The sequence below is a fragment of the Lissotriton helveticus genome, chromosome 8 (genome assembly GCF_964261635.1).
Source record: "Lissotriton helveticus chromosome 8, aLisHel1.1, whole genome shotgun sequence".
NCBI classification, from domain to species: Eukaryota; Metazoa; Chordata; class Amphibia; order Caudata; family Salamandridae; genus Lissotriton; species Lissotriton helveticus.
Window position 1 is genome coordinate 771475401 of NC_136069.1, and position 20074 is coordinate 771495474.

A 20074-nucleotide genomic window follows, 5' to 3' on the forward strand; every position below is an offset into this window, starting at 1 on the left:
AGAAGGTAAGGGGGCGTGGCCGCACGCAGGCGGCGGGAAGCGGGGAGCGGGAAGCGGGTCGGGGGGCACAGGGGCACAGAGAGCGGCGCAAAACAATGCAAGGCACAAAAAAGGAAAAATAATGGGCACAGAACAGAAAGGCAAAACGATACAGGCAGCACAAAATAAAGAAATCACACGCAAAATATGACGGCGGGGGGCGGGGTCGACGGGGCGGGCTCAGCGAGGCTGAGGACAGTAGCGAGGGGATGCACACGCTACAGCTGGTGGCCGTGTGGCGCGGGGGTGTCCTGAGGTCAGGTCACACTCACCTGCGCTGCACGGTCGCCATTTATGGCCAAGTGGGAGGGAGGGCGGAGCAGCTGGGAGGTGGGAGCGGGGAGGGCACAGAAGGTAAGGGGGCGTGGCCGCACGCAGGCGGCGGGAAGCGGGGAGCGGGAAGCGGGTCGGGGGGCACAGGGGCACAGAGAGCGGCGCAAAACAATGCAAGGCACAAAAAAGGAAAAATAATGGGCACAGAACAGAAAGGCAAAACGATACAGGCAGCACAAAATAAAGAAATCACACGCAAAATATGACGGCGGGGGCGGGGTCGACGGGGCGGGCTCAGCGAGGCTGAGGACAGTAGCGAGGGGACGCACACGCTACAGCTGGTGGCCGTGCGGCGCGGGGGTGTCCTGAGGTCAGGTCACACTCACCTGCGCTGCACGGTCGCCATTTATGGCCAAGTGGGAGGGAGGGCGGAGCAGCTGGGAGGTGGGAGCGGGGAGGGCACAGAAGGTAAGGGGGCGTGGCCGCACGCAGGCGGCGGGGAGCGGGAAGCGGGTCGGGGGGCACAGGGGCACAGAGAGCGGCGCAAAACAATGCAAGGCACAAAAAAGGAAAAATAATGGGCACAGAACAGAAAGGCAAAACGATACAGGCAGCACAAAATAAAGAAATCACACGCAAAATATGACGGCGGGGGGCGGGGTCGACGGGGCGGGCTCAGCGAGGCTGAGGACAGTAGCGAGTGGATGCACACGCTACAGCTGGTGGCCGTGTGGCGCGGGGGTGTCCTGAGGTCAGGTCACACTCACCTGCGCTGCACGGTCGCCATTTATGGCCAAGTGGGAGGGAGGGCGGAGCAGCTGGGAGGTGGGAGCGGGGAGGGCACAGAAGGTAAGGGGGCGTGGCCGCACGCAGGCGGCGGGAAGCGGGGAGCGGGAAGCGGGTCGGGGGGCACAGGGGCACAGAGAGCGGCGCAAAACAATGCAAGTCACAAAAAAGGAAAAATAATGGGCACAGAACAGAAAGGCAAAACGATACAGGCAGCACAAAATAAAGAAATCACACGCAAAATATGACGGCAGGGGGCGGGGTCGACGGGGCGGGCTCAGCGAGGCTGAGGACAGTAGCGAGGGGACGCACACGCTACAGCTGGTGGCCGTGCGGCGCGGGGGTGTCCTGAGGTCAGGTCACACTCACCTGCGCTGCACGGTCGCCATTTATGGCCAAGTGGGAGGGAGGGCGGAGCAGCTGGGAGGTGGGAGCGGGGAGGGCACAGAAGGTAAGGGGGCGTGGCCGCACGCAGGCGGCGGGGAGCGGGAAGCGGGTCGGGGGGCACAGGGGCACAGAGAGCGGCGCAAAACAATGCAAGGCACAAAAAAGGAAAAATAATGGGCACAGAACAGAAAGGCAAAACGATACAGGCAGCACAAAATAAAGAAATCACACGCAAAATATGACGGCGGGGGGCGGGGTCGACGGGGCGGGCTCAGCGAGGCTGAGGACAGTAGCGAGGGGACGCACACGCTACAGCTGGTGGCCGTGCGGCGCGGGGGTGTCCTGAGGTCAGGTCACACTCACCTGCGCTGCACGGTCGCCATTTATGGCCAAGTGGGAGGGAGGGCGGAGCAGCTGGGAGGTGGGAGCGGGGAGGGCACAGAAGGTAAGGGGGCGTGGCCGCACGCAGGCGGCGGGAAGCGGGGAGCGGGAAGCGGGTCGGGGGGCACAGGGGCACAGAGAGCGGCGCAAAACAATGCAAGGCACAAAAAAGGAAAAATAATGGGCACAGAACAGAAAGGCAAAACGATACAGGCAGCACAAAATAAAGAAATCACACGCAAAATATGACGGCGGGGGGCGGGGTCGACGGGGCGGGCTCAGCGAGGCTGAGGACAGTAGCGAGGGGACGCACACGCTACAGCTGGTGGCCGTGCGGCGCGGGGGTGTCCTGAGGTCAGGTCACACTCACCTGCGCTGCACGGTCGCCATTTATGGCCAAGTGGGAGGGAGGGCGGAGCAGCTGGGAGGTGGGAGCGGGGAGGGCACAGAAGGTAAGGGGGCGTGGCCGCACGCAGGCGGCGGGAAGCGGGGAGCGGGAAGCGGGTCGGGGGGCACAGGGGCACAGAGAGCGGCGCAAAACAATGCAAGGCACAAAAAAGGAAAAATAATGGGCACAGAACAGAAAGGCAAAACGATACAGGCAGCACAAAATAAAGAAATCACACGCAAAATATGACGGCGGGGGGCGGGGTCGACGGGGCGGGCTCAGCGAGGCTGAGGACAGTAGCGAGGGGACGCACACGCTACAGCTGGTGGCCGTGCGGCGCGGGGGTGTCCTGAGGTCAGGTCACACTCACCTGCGCTGCACGGTCGCCATTTATGGCCAAGTGGGAGGGAGGGCGGAGCAGCTGGGATGTGGGAGCGGGGAGGGCACAGAAGGTAAGGGGGCGTGGCCGCACGCAGGCGGCGGGAAGCGGGGAGCGGGAAGCGGGTCGGGGGGCACAGGGGCACAGAGAGCGGCGCAAAACAATGCAAGGCACAAAAAAGGAAAAATAATGGGCACAGAACAGAAAGGCAAAACGATACAGGCAGCACAAAATAAAGAAATCACACGCAAAATATGACGGCGGGGGGCGGGGTCGACGGGGCGGGCTCAGCGAGGCTGAGGACAGTAGCGAGGGGATGCACACGCTACAGCTGGTGGCCGTGTGGCGCGGGGGTGTCCTGAGGTCAGGTCACACTCACCTGCGCTGCACGGTCGCCATTTATGGCCAAGTGGGAGGGAGGGCGGAGCAGCTGGGAGGTGGGAGCGGGGAGGGCACAGAAGGTAAGGGGGCGTGGCCGCACGCAGGCGGCGGGAAGCGGGGAGCGGGAAGCGGGTCGGGGGGCACAGGGGCACAGAGAGCGGCGCAAAACAATGCAAGGCACAAAAAAGGAAAAATAATGGGCACAGAACAGAAAGGCAAAACGATACAGGCAGCACAAAATAAAGAAATCACACGCAAAATATGACGGCGGGGGCGGGGTCGACGGGGCGGGCTCAGCGAGGCTGAGGACAGTAGCGAGGGGACGCACACGCTACAGCTGGTGGCCGTGCGGCGCGGGGGTGTCCTGAGGTCAGGTCACACTCACCTGCGCTGCACGGTCGCCATTTATGGCCAAGTGGGAGGGAGGGCGGAGCAGCTGGGAGGTGGGAGCGGGGAGGGCACAGAAGGTAAGGGGGCGTGGCCGCACGCAGGCGGCGGGGAGCGGGAAGCGGGTCGGGGGGCACAGGGGCACAGAGAGCGGCGCAAAACAATGCAAGGCACAAAAAAGGAAAAATAATGGGCACAGAACAGAAAGGCAAAACGATACAGGCAGCACAAAATAAAGAAATCACACGCAAAATATGACGGCGGGGGGCGGGGTCGACGGGGCGGGCTCAGCGAGGCTGAGGACAGTAGCGAGTGGATGCACACGCTACAGCTGGTGGCCGTGCGGCGCGGGGGTGTCCTGAGGTCAGGTCACCGGTCAGGTCAGGTCAGGTTCAGTGTAGCCCAGCTAGGTCTCAGTGTAGTGGGAGGGGTGTAGGGGCTCACGTCCTGTCTCGGAGGAGAAGGAGTGAGTGTGGGTTCTGTCCCAAGGTACCTGAAACCCAGTCTCAGGTCGGGGACCTAGGCTGTACTTGTAGGCCATTTAAGGAGGATCTCCCAGTATTTAGAGAACGTGGAGACTCTGTAAGCAGAGCTCAAGTAGTTCTGGTATCTGGCAGTACCGCTTCAGTTGGGGGGTGTGCAGAGGTCCAGATGGAGGGGTGAGAGGGAGAGAGAGTCCCCAGTGGAAGAACCAGTGGGTCGGAGGCCAGCCAGAAGGGCTGCGTCCCCAGGGAATGACCATGGTGACACCACTTCTGTCCTGGGGGATCTTCGCGCACTGTCAGATGGACAGGGGACGGGAGATCTGCACCAGGCAGACTGTCACACAACACAGGAGTGACGTGTTACCCTCAGGGGGGCATGCGGTCTCCCAAGGTAGTCCTGGTGCGCCAGGCAAGTGTTCAACTGCAGGGTTGGGTCCCTGAGTTGGGAAGGCAGGTGCAGGAATTGCCTGACCTGGAGGGTGGGACATCCGTAACCGATGTCCCTACCAGTCTGTCTTTCTGGTGTACCACTACAGATGGGAGTGTACAGCCATCTGGAAGGGGGTGCAGAGGGAGGGAGTCCTCGCCTCTGACCCTGGTGTAGCTAGAGGGTTTAGACCCTTGGTTAGAGGGCCAGGTGCAGGGTGTCCCCCCTGACCTGGCACCCCAGTTGCAGGATAGCACCCCTGAACTGGTGCGCGAATTGTGCAGGTCACCTGCCATAGGTGCACTGACAATTCTGGAAGGGGGTACCACTCCAGGTGGAAGGGTACAGAGCCCCAAGGAGGAGGACCGGGTGTGGGAGTGCCCACCTCAGTCTCTGGTCCAGCCGCCGGGCTGGTGGGTCAGTGCCAGGATGTCATACCTGACAGGAGGGAGAGTGGACAACGGGTGCAAAGCACCTGGGGCTACTGCCACCCACTCTCTAACGCCACAGAGGTTTGAGAGCCCTGAGAGGCATAAGGCCTGGGTCTCATCCCTGACTACTGTCAGTGGCCACTATGACTTGCTGTCTGTCTGTTGGGACACACCTGTGAGCAAGTTAAGGTTAGAGGCTGCACAGGTGGTGTCCACGGATGAAGAGAAGGGCTCCCCATGGATTGGCTTGGTGGACCCTGAGAGTATGGACAGAGGATTTGAAATGGGTTCAGACTGGCGTAGACCTGGATATGCCCCTGCTGTTGCGGGCCAGGTCCAGGTTCTATCGCCCTAAGCAGGGAAGCCCATCACGGTATTGATTGGTCTACCCTGCATTTTGGCTGGAAGGGGGTTGTGTTGGACTTGGCCCTTTTTGTAGGGTCATCCCTGAACTTTTTGCCTTCCTCCAATATTATCTCTGACCTGTTTTTGTTGGTTTAACCCCTTCCATGCTGATGACGGCCCCCAGCCGTCATGCATCACGGTGGGCGTGTGCTGATGACAGCTGGGGGCCGTCATGAACCCGCCCACTCATTAAAACGGCCGCACAGGCGCAAAATCGCGGCCACGCCCAAGGGGTTAATGACTCTAGACACTTTACCACTGCTGACCAGTGCTAAAGTGCATATGCTCTCCCTATGTGAAATTGCTATGTGATTGGATTCCATCTTTGGCTTATTTGGTTTACTGTCAGACCCCAGTAAAGTGCACCAGGAGTGCCAGGGTTTGTAAATACAAGTGCTGCTAGTGGGCCTGCAGCACTGGTTGTGCCACCCACAGAAGCAGCCTTTTAAAATGTGTCTAAGGTCTGCCATTGCAGAACCTGCGTGCAGACTGGTACTGTCATGCTGGCTGGGCAAGTGCACACACTTGCCAGCCGCTAAACCTTCCCTTTAGTTCATGTGAGTCACCCCTAAGGTAGGCCCAAGGGCAGGGTGCATTGTAAGCATGAGGTAGGACAAGCCTTGATGTGCGTGGCATGTCCTAATAGTGAATTACAGCCATATTCGTTTTTCACTATTGTAAGGCTACCTGTTCTCATAGGCCAGAATGGGCTGCTGGAATTATTACACCCTATAATCCAAGCAGGCTCAGGGAACATGGTAGAATGTCAAGTTTAGTATGCCTGAACTCAGAATAATAAAATACATCTTTTAGTAAAGTTTATTTTAATATCCTGTGTTTGCAAATACTACTTTTAGAAAGTTAGTATTTGCTCGGCTAGCCATTTCAGCCCGCCACTGCTCTGATGTGTATCTGCTGTCTGGTTTCTGTGTGTGACAGGGCTGGGGAATTCCAGGAGACAGGCTGGGGCTGACAGGTGGTGAATAGAGAGATTACACCAGGATGGGTGGGGGGAGTGCCCCTTGAATCTGAATAGGGCTGTGCTCTGCCACCTCAATGCTGGCTCCGCCCCCTGGGGAGCATCTGATGTATCTGCCCTGCACCTTGTAAAGAGAGAAGGGAAGACTGTCAACAGAGTACTCCTGGACTGTACTTGTCACCACAATGCTGGCTCCACCTCCTGCGGAGCGTCTGATGTCCCTGCCCTGCTCACTGAAAGAAAAGCCAGAGCTGCCCAAAACAAAGTGCTCAGGAACTGGACTGGATTAGGCAAAGGCCCCCCTGGCCTGAAAGAACAAAGGATTTTGTGTATAAAAGTAGGAGACCTGCTCCTGAGAAATCAGATCCTATTTACGCCAAGAAGAACCTCTGCCCGAAGAGAAGGACCTGAGACTGGCCTGTGGTGGGTGCCTTGCTGCAAGAAGGAGAGGAAAGAAACTGAGAGGGACTTTTGATTCAACTTGTGCATTTGTGAACAATCTCCAAGGGCTTGTGTGTGAGCTTGCCCCCTGAACTGAGCCCAAGGACCATTGGGCTCTTCTGCTGCCTTCACTGAAACCGCTGGAGCCTGCTTCGCCGACCTGCCGCTGGACCCGCAATCCCTGGGCCGTCTCGAATCCTAAATCGCTGCCAAGTCCGTGCCGTACTGCCTGAACTGTGCGTCTTCGCTCCACCTATGAGCCGAAGAGCACCCCGTCCACGGTCCAGACCGCACCGCACAGCGCTCCCCCTTCTTCACCTTCGAGCCGCCCTAAACCGCTGTGTCCCAGCTGCAGCCCGGAGATCATTGTGCCTCGCAGGCCTGAGTACGGCTCGTACGCTCGAAGCGTACCAGCCGCCCTGCGGCGCCCATCTCCCCCAAAGCACCCGCTCTGAAGTACGGCTCGAACTGCATCGCATACTGTGACAGTCCTCTCGAGCCTCACCCCGTACTGTGAAGGTATGCCCCGACCATTGCGCAGACTGCAGGCTCCCCGCCTAGGATCAACCGCTCCACTCCTCAAGGACCTCCCGCCCGTACGTCTCGGACCGAGACGCCAGCATGAGCCGGACACGCACCGCGACGAGAGGGGCCACCAGATCCCTCCTAGGACGACGTCCCTGCACCCGCATTGAGCGTAGCGACGCTACGAAGCAAAGGTACAGTGCGCATCGCACCAAAGGGTGCACGTCTTGGACCAGAGGGTCCGCATCATTGTTAGACTCGTTCTTGCTCATTTTTAACCACCGAAGAGTCGCCCCAGAGGTACGAACAGCGCAGAACTAACATTAAGCCTATTTACAAAGCACTCTTGACCCCAAACAGTATTGTGCGCCTTAGAAACGTTATTGTGGTCTTGTAGTAAGCCTGTTTAACCCCTTCGACGCTCATGACGAGCTGGGCTCGTCATGCAGTAGCCTCCTGCTACGCTCATGACGAGCCCAGCTCGTCATGAATAATGGTAATCATGATTTTCCAGCACAGGGGAAAAATCCCCATAGCATTCAAAAGGTTAAGAATATATTTATAAAGTACCTATTTTCATATAAAAACTAGACTGGTGTCCATTTGTGGTGTTGTCATTTGAATACTGTATGTGCTTACAAATGCTTAACCTATGACGCTCTGAGATAAGCCTTGTCTGCTTGCGCCACACTACCTAGAGGGTGAGCAGGGGTTATTTTAGAGGGTGATCCCCTTATCCTGACTAGAGGATAGGGTCCCTGCTAGTCACAAGTCTTTACCAGTGCCAACCAGAGACCCCCATATCTAACAGCCTGCATAACCAACGTCGCTAACTGGATGAAAGCCAACTGTCTCAAGCTCAAAATTGACAAGACAGAAGTAGTGATCTTAGCAAGGACACCTCACCCTGGGATTCCAACTGATGGCCAGCCAAACTCGGACCCACACCCAGAACTCATGCAAGGAACATCAGAATAATCACTGACAGCAAAATGGACAGGACCGCACAAGTCAACGTTGTCACTGAATCCTGTTTCCGCACCTTTAAGATACTGAGGAAGATCGTCAAATGGTTCCCAAGCAACACTGGAAAAACTATCACTCACACTGTAGTCACTAGCAAGTTGGACTATGGGAACACCCTCTGAGTAGAGATTATCAAACAATTCACTAGAAGAATGAAAACCAGCCAGAACCCGGCAGCCAGACTAATCCTCAACCTCCCACACAAAACTCACATCACACCATGTCTCAAGGAACTACACTGGCTCCCAATACACAAACACACTTAGCTAAAACTCCTCATTAACACATTCAAGCCACTACACAATTCAAGCACCACCTACCAGAACATATGCATCTCCTTCAACCAACCACCCAGACACCTCCGCTCCATAGGACACCTACTCAAACACATCCCACGCAAACACTGTATTAAATCAGGAAGACAGGCGTTCTCTTACATCGCTAATAAAGCCTGGAATGGCCTGCCATTCCATTTCAGAGCCTTCAAATATCTCCTTGAATACCACAAAAAGCTGAAGACCTGGCTTTTTAATTAACCAACCTCCCATAGCCAGTGCTGGGCATGCATACCTGTTTAGTACCAGAATACCCTCACAGGTGATAGTGCGCTTACAAATACACAACTTTTCAACTGAGCACTCCAGCCTTTGTCCAAGGAATGACAAGCAAGTGAAATGTGGGCCGGAAGAAAACCCACCCACGTTTCACAAACAAGTAATCTGTGAGGAATGAAAAAAATGGAACTCTGTCAAGGAATGTACCTTTGGTAAAAGAAAGTTGTATTTTGTTCAAGTCTGAAAGTTGGAGCACAAAAGGTGATATATATGTAAAAATAATCTTTTTCCGTCAACGCTGCCTTTAATTTCTTTATCAGTAGAGGGAAAACAGTTTTTAAAGTATGAGCAAACATGTCTCTGAAGTTATGTATTTTTCTAACCTATTTTTTCACAGAGAACTTGATAATTCTCTTGCCTAATTCTGTTCTATAGCCCAGATCACCAGTTCTCAGAAAGGCTCTGTACCTAAAAGTGCTATAATACAGAAAAAGAGTGTTAGAATGAGTATATACACATTACATATAAGCGTCTGCCAAAACTTCTGCATGACCTATAAACTACTGCACAGTGTTGCTGCCTATTTGCCAGCAGCCGGTGTAGAACAGAAAGTTTCAAACACAATCTGCATACATCATGTGGAGAACCATTGGGAGAGAAGAAAATTAATCTAAGGAAGAGAGTGTGAACAAGGTGTCACTATTCCTCCCCAATGTACAAACAAATCATGAGCATAAGAATTTGGTGGATAGTCTTGGCCACATGGTGGCTAAATGCACTGCTTTACTGCGGCCCAGTTTGTTGATCATTCGCAAGCAATTTCCACTTTGAGTGGTCTTGTTGTGTCTTGTATGTAAGAGTTTCTCCCTATGTGGGTGCATATCTCGTACCTCCGTGCACATAATTGGATCACTAGTCATGGCAGTGTCTTCTTCCTACATATAACGGTGTGATCTCTGAACAGTGCGAAGGCTGCCACCTCACCATGCTGCAACATGTGTACCAACATCCTGCTAATCATGTGTCAAGGGGGTTTGTCATCCTACAACCAACGTCGCTTTGGAGGTGCAGCCCAACCCATCACGATTTACCTCTTAGCCCAGATATAAACCAAGGATACAAATGATGCTACATATTTAGTTCTATGTGTGCTTGGTACTAGCCCGAGCAAGGTCCCTCACAAACGACCTACCCGTGAGCCCAGCCACGGTCACCTCAATAGCCTACCAGAAGCAGGCAATCTTCAGGCAGGCCCAGACCATATGCTGAAATTCAGCTTCCTGAGAATCGCACAGGGGCATTTTGGCATGGCCTCCGGGAATATGCAACTGATTCAGGCCGAGTTTAGGTATACTTGGTGCACATCGTTAAAGTGTGTGTACTTAAGTCTCAAGGTTTCTGGACATCTTCTTGACACACTCTAGTGTGGATTCCGACTCCTTTAGACTGAATGCATGTTAAACACATTCGTTAAAACTTGTGCATTTTTGTCTTCGTCCTTACCAAGCTTGCCCTCATGATTCATTTATTGGGGATAAGCTCCTCTTTGTGCCTGAAAATGTTTTGTGTAAATGTTATTTTCTTTCTGTTTTGAATCTGAAGGATGCAGGATTGTGTCCCACTCTATTACGCTTTGTCTCGAATTTTAGCACTTATTGTTTATAATAATTAAATCATACCATGTCCGGCTGGACATGAACGAACCAATATAGCACTGATTCTGGTCTATATTTATTGTGCGCTAGTATAATTCATTGAAGGACCCACTGTTCTCAATAATTAGTTGATACCCAGGGTCCTTCCTACCTTCAGGGTTCTCTTGTTCTTTTGAAACCTGCTTACACAGTAGGACAGGGGAGGAGTGGTTTGCCCACTTGAGTGGTTTTCCCACTCCAAATGCACAGGATGCTTCTGCCAGCCCTCTCGGGCTGGTCATACCATCATTCGTACTTTACATGTCATCCATGCAGGGTGCATTACAGCCTGCATGGAGGACATGCCCAGTCTCTGGCTGAGCGCGATCCATAGCACTCAGACCAATCACAATGCATTGCAGCGTTGTGATTGGCTATTAGGAGGCTGGATGGCGGGTGCTTCCTGCTTCCTGCTCTAGAAGCAGGCAAGGAGGGAGAGGAAGCGGCGGCGGCAGCAGACAGGTACGTGTTTTTTTTTATTACCACCCTGATACCCCAGTCCCATGACCCACCCCTCACCGCTGTCAAATACCAGCCGCCACTGGTGTACATGTCCCCAAGAGTGGTCACTCCGCAATCCAACTAGTCCTGTGTGTTGTAATGGAAGAATATTGAATGGAAGGCCGGCAGCATGCACTGGGGCAAACATGGAGAATATGGTTTGGTAGGTGTCCCCAAGAGCACCTACTTGTGCCAACAGTGTTTCGCCACCGTCGCCACTGTATTCATGGAAGAGTCCCTGGTGCGTGCTCGCATCAGCCACTTCAACAGTTGGCAACCGTGTAAGCCATGTGCTATCAGGGTTTGGGCAATCTGCCAGCTACTTCAGGGGCCACTGTAATTGGGCCACTGGGTAGTATAAATCATAGCTCTGTGACCCCAACCCACTCTTGTCCAGTGGTTTGTGCAGCACGTGCAGTGCCACGTGCAGTGCCACTCACTTCCTGCAGTTTCCCTAGATCAGGTTCGTCAGCACATTGTCCAGTACCCTAAAGAGTGTTCCAGGTAGTAGTACTGGTAAGGTCGAAAAGTGGTATAGCAACCTTAGCAGAACCAGCATTTTCGCAAAAGCCACTCTACCCATTGCAGAGAGGTAGAGGGTTTTCCAAAACTGTAGTGACCTCCTGGTGCTAGTCACCAATTTAGTCAGGCTCTCCTGAATTAGGGTATCATCAGTGTGTCATACTTGGATTCCCAAATATGTAAACGTATCAGATCTCCACTCTGGGCTGCCATCCACCTCCCACTCACTCGTTCAGCATAGGTCAACTCCCTTAGTGGAAACAAACAAGTCTTGGATGAGTTCATTCGCAGACCCAAAACTTCCCCAAAGCCCTCCAGAACCTGCATCACGGGTGGCGCGGATGAAGGAAAGCATCATCTGCATATAGGGAGATAGTGTCCCAAGTATCACTAATACGTGTCCTCCTGTCCGGGCCTCTGCTCCTGAACAGGCCTGCAAGGGGCTCCATGGTCAACGTAATTCTCAGGGGGCAGGGCTATAAATGAGTTAAAAAAATTGAGGGGTTAGTGTGCCGCCCGACTGGTATTTTGCTGCTTCTGTCAGTGTGCCCAGATATATAATACAACAAGTAACATTGCACCTACAATAAACTAGGACTTTTGACTTTGTCAATGATCGTTAGTTGCATAAGCTAAACAACTATGGCTTCCTTGTATATAATATTGAAAATGTTTCAGTTGTTTAATTATTGGACAGTGAAAGAACTAGAATGAGTCTCGTTGACCTTACATCAGAGGCAGGTACTGCTGGAGAGTTTACATTTTTTTCCACTGGGAGGACGAGGGCAAAAATGGAGAGTCCGATAGGGACCCATCTCAACACCTGCCTGTTAGAACTGCCGGTGCTCCGGCAGTAGCCGGCCCACTTAAAAGCCCTCTCATGAGGGGTAGGGGGCACCCATGCTTTGAGACCCAGCCTACAGAAAATGAGTCGGAGATCTGATTGACTGTCCAGACCTGGGAGGTGGGCTCCGTGTACAGGAGTTTTACTTGCTCAGCTCAGTCACTCTTAATGTCCTGTGATCTCTTTGGTTTCATACGACCCCTCAGCTATTTTAAGTTCCCAATCGGTTTCTATGCCGCTTGTATTCCTAGGGGCCAAAGTATCAGCCGAACATTTCATACACACTTGCAAAGCTTTGCTAAACGTAACTGAAATGAAATGAAACTAAGATATCTAAAAACGCACTACTACCCGTAGGTGTCTAGGCGCTGAACTTCCAGGGGATGGACCAATGTAAAAGAACAACAAACAATTTAAGGATTTTAAACCAATTCTCAGATGCGTTTCATAAAATTTAGATAAGAAATATACCTTACCTTAGTGATGTAAACAACTTGCCGAGCCAAGTTTGCAAAGGCATGAGAATAATCAATACGCCCATCCCTGCAAGGCACGAAGGGCCAATTTCCATCCATAGCAGCGCCGTCACTGCAATGGCCTGCAGCGGCCCCGCCCACAGAAAGTGCAAGAAAATAGTCACCTGCAAAAGACAGTATTAATTAGGCACACCTTTGTCAATGTGAAACTTTTAACAAACAAGCAGACGTGAAATGCTTGCGGACATACCGTCATTATAATTTTCTCTAAAACCCTTGTTAGATCTCTTTGCCTGCCGGCTATCAAGAAAGGCAAAGAGCTGGAGGCTCGTTGTTGATAACAATCTGTAATGGGAGGCGCGGTTCAGGAATACATCTCAGTAATGGATGCTCTTGTAGTTGTGTAATTGTGAAACAAACATAAAACCTTTGTTATTCCCAAATGACATTTATGGAGAAATGTACAGTCTTTACTATTCACGAATAATATTTGCCCTGCTAAGGGCGGAGCATAGACGAAGTAACGCCGTATAAGGTGCTCTCCAGTATCCACATGGCACGCATTTTAACCACGGAGAGGACGAGGCCTTTGGCTGCTGGACGTGCTTTAAATGGGCTGGCACTGTCCGGTACTGAGGTACCTGCACTTTTTTATTCTGAGAGGGAGAGTACCTGCACTTCTCAAGAGTGACCTAATACATTTAATGAGAGAGTACTTTCAGTTCTCAAGAGTGACGTAATACGTTTAATGGGAGAGTACCAGCACTTCTCAGAAACAAGCAGGTACTGTGGTACAGGGTACCTGCACTCTATTTTCAAATTTTAGGCACTGAGTAAAACTCTACCGCCATGGAGAATCTATCCTGTCATCTCTCTTAGGTATGTGCCTCTTCTACCCAGCCGTTCCTAAATCTTGCAAGCTTTCAGTTTCACTTGGAACCACAATCATCACACCCCATCCACTTCCTTTTCATCCAAGAGCGTTTTGTCATGCTCGCCTTTGGTTTCTTGAGTGGCTTTGACTCTGGTAAGCGCCCTGTGTACCGCTTGGGGCCTGCAGTTGGGTGGATGCAGAGCATCTGCCAAAAAGTGGCAAATGTCTAGTGCATCACTCTTAATGGCACTCTAAATATGGCAGACGGGGTATCTGCCACTTTTGGAAACGAGTCCTAACTCTTCCGTGAAGTAGACACTTTGCTTTACTCTGGCAGACGGTGATACAGGCTAAGAGCCAATGTGCTGTCCTCTGGGCAGGGGTCAGCCCCTTCCTGGCTGATAGCGCAAACAGTTGGTCCGAAGACCATATACCGTTTGTCTTGTCCATGTATAATCTAGTTTACCTTCGTACCTCTTGTGAGAGTAATTTTTTTCTGGCTGGCCCTGAGGGATCTGGGTAAAATTAGCTCACAATGACAAACTCAATCAAATGGAAGTCAATAGGGATTTTAGGGATGAATTTAGGGTTGATCTGTAAAATGACTGTAAAACAGAGAAAGGGGTATTTTGCATTAAATGCTTGCATCTCTCCTACTCTCCTTGCAGATGTAAACTCCGAATCTATGACAAAATATCGAATACAAAAATATCGCAACAAAAATATCGATTACAACAATATCGACATCCTATCTCTAACAAGGTAAGTACAAAAATATAGATGTCAAAAATATCGTTTTAAAAAATATATCGTTTTTTTAAATAAAAAAATATGTAGTATTAATAAAATAACACTTATAAATGTAATAAACATAGTTAAAAATATATTATAATATTTAAATTGATAAATTATGTAATAATACATAATAATAAAGATATAATACATAGTATATACTTCATTAATAATAACTCTAAAAATTATGTTATTGACTTATAAATAAATGAATATATAATAAATTACAAATAAATGTATATACATAAAATAATATTATAAATAACAATTAATAAAAATGTTAAACAAATGTAAAAAAGTAAGTAAATGTTGGGTAGCGTAGGGGTAAAAATTAATATTCCCACTCCAAAGAGTGCAACAGTAGGGAAAGTGTTGGATAGCATAGGGGTAACAATTACTATTCCAACTCCAGAGAGTGCAACAGTAGGGAAAGTGTTGGATAGCATAGGGGTAACAATTACTACTCCCACTCCAGAGAGTGCACAGTAGGGAAAGTGTTGGATAGCGTAGGGGTAACAATTACTATTCCAACTCCAGAGAGTGCAACGGAAGGGAAAGTGTTGGATAGCGTAGGGGTAACAATTACTATTCCAACTCCAGAGATTGCAACAGTAGGGAAAGTGTTGGATAGGGTAGGGGTAACAATTACTATTCCAACTCCAGAGAGTGCAACAGTAGGGAAAGTGTTGGATAGCGTAGGGGTAACAATTACTATTCCCACTCCAGAGAGTGCAACAGTATGGAAAGTGTTGGATAGCGTAGGGGTAAAAATTACTATTCCAATTCCAGAGAGTGCAACAGTAGGGAAAGTGTTGGATAGCGTAGGGGTAAAAATTACTATTCCAACTCCAGAGAGTGCAACAGTAGGGAAAGTGTTTGAATAGCGGAGGGGTTAAAATTACTATTCCAACTCCAGACAGTGCAACAGTAGGGAAAGTGTTGGATAGCGTAGGGGTAACAATTACTATTCCAACTCCAGAGAGTGCAACAGTAGGGAAAGTGTTTGATAGCGTGGGGGTAACAATTACTATCCCCACTCCAGAGAGTGTAACAGTAGGGAAAGTGTTGGATAGCGTAGGGGTAACAATTACTATTCCCACTCCAGACAGTGCAACAGTAGGGAAAGTGTTGGATAGCGTAGGGGTAAAAATAACTATTCCCACTCCAGAGAGTGCAACAGTAGGGAAAGTGTTGGATAGCGTAGGGGTAAAAATTACTATTCCCACTCCAGAGAGTGCAACAATAGGGAAAGTGTTGGATAGCGTAGGGGTAACAATTACTATTCCAACTCCAGAGAGTGCAACAGTAGGGAAAGTGTTGGATAGCGTTGGGGTAACAATTACTATTCCAACTCCAGAGAGTGCAACAGTAGGGAAAGTGTTGGATAGCGTAGGGGTAACAATTACTATTCCCACTCCAGAGAGTGCAACAGTAGGGAAAGTGTTGGATAGCGTAGGGGTAAAAATTACTATTCCCACTCCAGAGAGTGCAACAGTAGGGAAAGTGTTGGATAGCGTAGGGGAAAAAATTACTATTCCCACTCCAGAGAGTGCAACAATACGGAAAGTGTTGGATAGCGTAGGGGTAACAAATACTATTCCAACTCCAGAGAGTGCAATGGAAGGGAAAGTGTTGGATAGCGTAGGGGTAACAATTACTATTCCAACTCCAGAGATTGCAACAGTAGGGAAAGTGTTGGATGGGGAAGGGGTAACAATTACTATTCCAACTCCAGAGAGTGCAACAGTAGGGAAAGTGTTGGATAGCGTAGGGGTAACAATTACTATTCCCACTCCAGAGAGTGCAACAGTATGGAAAGTGTTGGATAGTGTAGGGGTAAAAATTACTATTCCAATTCCAGAGAGTGCAACAGTGGGGAAAGTGTTGGATAGCGTAGGGGTAAAAATTACTATTCCAACTCCAGAGAGTGCAACAGTAGGGAAGTGTTTGAATAGCGTAGGGGGAAAAATGACTATTCCAACTCCAGAGAGTACAACAGTAGGGAAAGTGTTGGATAGCGTAGGGGTAAAAATTACTATTCCAACTCCAGAAAGTGCAACAGTAGGGAAAGTGTTGGATAGCGTAGAGGTAAAAATAACATACTTATAAATAAACCATTTTTTTTTAAATAATAAAAAACTTAACTATTAAATAAATATAAACCATTTACCAATACCAATACATAATTATTAAAAACATGATTAGCAATAAATAATTAAGTAAAACATTTAATAAAAAATACCATTAATAATATTTAATTACCAATTAATAATTAATTAACAATTATATAATTAACAAAATAATTAATTAAAAAATTATTACTTAATTACATTTATATTACTTCCCACCCTATTCTCCTATAAACCCACAACCCGCCACAGAACATATTTATCAATTAATCAATGAATACAAATTATTACCAATTAATTAAAATTAATTACCAATTAATTAGAATTAATTACCAATTAATTAAATTTATTTTATATTTCCTAATGATTAATAAGTAATTTGGTATAATTAAATTGCTTCCCACCCTATTCCCCTATAAACCCACAACCCACTACAGAACATAATTATCAATTATTCAATTAAATAAAATTAATTACCAATTAATTAAAATGTATTACCAATTAATTAAAATCAATTTATAATTCCTACTAATTAATAAATAATTTAGTATAATTCAATTACTTCCCACCCTATTCCCCTATAAACCCACAACCCGCTACAGAACATAATTATCAATTAATCAATTAATTAAAATTAATGACCAATTAATTACCAATTAATTAAAATCAATTTATAATTCCTACTAATTAATAATTAATTTAGTATAAATAAATTACTTCCCACCCTATTCCCCTATTAACCCACAACCCGCTACAGAACATAATTATCAATTAATCAAGTAATTAAAATTATTTACCAATTAATTAAAATTAATTACCAATTAATTAAAAACAATTTATAATTCCTAATAATTAATAATTAATGTTGTATAATTAAATTACTTCCCACCCTATTCCCCTATTAACCCACAACCCACTACAGTACTAAAATACAAAAATGTATTAAATTACATAAAAATAAATTAAAAACATAATAAACACATAATAATATACAAATAAAATAATATAAAAATCGATATTAGTAGCATCGAAATTATTAACATCAATATTACTAACATCGATATTTAAAACATCAATATTACTAATATCGATATTAAAATCTATCGATATTACTTACCTTCTATATTATGTCCCTTCGATATTTAAACATCGATATTATTGTATATCGATATTTAAATTTCGATATTTTGTCTGCATACCAGACAGCGGTAACCTCCGAGGAGACAGAAGGGTGCTATACAGGAGGATGTACTCCAAAGAGTTCCGACATTAACCTTTTTATGATACTTTGTGTAAACAGTGGACAAAGTGCCTTCAGTTTTTCTAAACCTTGATATTGCCGCTTGACGGACTAGTACTCACGAGTATTTAAGACCACTCTGGGCTAGGTCCAGCAAATATGAAAAAATTGTATATAGGCCAGGTGGATTCCCTTGTCTTTTCGCAAGACACAGAAGCAGTTTCACTTGGCATTATATGTTTTTGGTGCCTGCGGCTGCTGAAGTCTACAGCAGGATGTTCATGCATTCCACTGGCAGATCCAAATGAACAAAAACTAAGTGGCCAGCTACCAAGTTATCAGGCTCAGTGACTTGAGGTCCTAATAAAATGAATTTTTATTCATATCGCCAGAACTGTGGGTAGATTCAGGAGCTCAGTGTACTATCACTGGTATTACAATGTCGGGGCAAATAAGATTACAGAACAATGATCCTCTTTAGCCTTCCTCAGAACTATGGGGTTCAAGGAAAATGGAGGAAAGGTGTATAGAAAGACATTGAGCCATTTGATCTAAAAAGGTGTTGCCCTTGGTTCCTTAATGCTAAAACCTGCTGGCATTTCTTGTTGCTCCAGATGGGGAATGCTATAAATGGGGTTACTGGTTGTCAGAGTATGTACCCTGTACCGCAGGAACAACCACTCTAGTAAAGTAAGCTAGAAACACACTAAAAGATAACCTGTGCAAACCCTCTGGTAGCTTGGCACAGAGCAGTCAGTCTTATCTAAAGAGCCAATGTGTAAAGTATACTTGTGCAATACACACACACACACACACAGTAACACAATGAAAACACCGCAAAAATAGTCAACATAGGGTTAGAAAAATAGACAATAAGTTCATGAGTAAAACAAGACCAAAATGTCAAACATACACTAAGTAGAACCGAAGTTTAAATTTTTTTTAAAGATTAAATCACAATCTAGCGCTTAGCTTCAAATAGCACTTAGGGGTCACTTGAGGTCGCGCTGGACCGGGGCAAATCCAATGTTCAGACTAACCACGATGGAGGACAGGCTGGCTACTGGACTCTGGCTGAAAAAGTACCTTGGATGGAGCAAGCGTAAATGGTGAAGACTCAAAGCATTGATTCTGATCTGCGCAGGCGATGACTGCTTCGTCGACTAACCCCATTACATTGCAGGCACTGCGTCATCGTCGAGCCATGCTGCCCATCGTCATCAACCTGTGCAGTCCGTTAAAGCGATGTCATCGATTGGCTACTGTGGTGGTGTCGAACAGCAATACATCGGTTCTGATAGCCGTAAAGTCATCACTGCATCGATTTTGATGGTTATAGACAGCAGAAATCACCTTTAAGGGCCTAAGACTGGATTGGCAATACTTGGCAGGGCAGGATTTACAGATGACAGAGTCCAGGTGCTGTTGCAGAGTTGAAGGAAGTCTTTGATGGCCCTGAGACATCAGAACAGGAAGCAAGCCAGCAAACCCTTGGAGTCACTCTGGGTTTAAGTGAGATGGGTCCAGTCATTGTCCTTAGCAGTGCAGAGATCAGTAAGCAGCAGAGCAGCACAGAAAAAACAGTTCTTCCAGAGCAGCAGTCAAGCAGAGTGGCAATCCCTGTAGCACATCAGTCTTTACTCCTGGCAGAGTTCTTTACAGTCCCAGCAGTGTACTGTCTTGGTAGGGTCAGAGCCCCAGGACTTATTCCTAGTTGTACCTTTGAAGTGGAAGTGACTTCAAAGCAGGCTCTTGAAAGGCACAGGTTCCCCATACATCCCAGCCCTGGCTCCAGATTATCAGACCTTTGTGTGGGAAACAGGAAACTGCCTATTCAGGTAGAAATGCCAGCTCCCCATCTCTCTTCCTGCCCAGCAAGAGCTATTAGAATGCTGATGAATGCAGATGAGTTCTCCGTCACACCCACCCTTCCTCTTTTTGTGGCTGTCTAGAAGGCATGCACAAAGTATAGCTGTAATTTTCCCAGACGTGTATCGGAGACAGGTTGCACAGCACACAGAGCAAACCAAGCTGAGAAATGGCTACTTTCCAAAAGTGAAAGTTCTAAAATAGTAATGTTAAATCCAACTTTAACATTAACCCCTTCCGTGTTCCCACTGGGGAGGGAGTGCGCCCTCCCCATTGCTTGTGTCGGCCAACGGCCGACGGAGCCCCGCCCACTCAATAGAAACGCCCACACCGTGGCGGAAAAAACGCCGAGGTTAAGGCGTTAAAGAGGATTTATCATTACCATTCCAAAGATATAAGACATGATGCAGCTGCTCTTTTCTGATCAGGAGTTGAAGAAATATAAACCTCCTAAGGGGT

The 20074-nt window shown here is 48.2% G+C and overlaps 1 protein-coding gene across 1 annotated transcript in view; it reads right to left on the reverse strand.

Moving 5' to 3' along the window:
• Nucleotides 1-20074, reverse strand: part of ABCC4 (ATP binding cassette subfamily C member 4 (PEL blood group)) — a 1754849-nt gene that overhangs the window by 1244739 nt on the left and 490036 nt on the right. The window contains exon 6 of the mRNA XM_078657605.1: nt 12712-12875. Coding sequence (XP_078513731.1) covers nt 12712-12875 — 164 coding nt within the window. The remainder of the gene's footprint in view (nt 1-12711; nt 12876-20074) is intronic.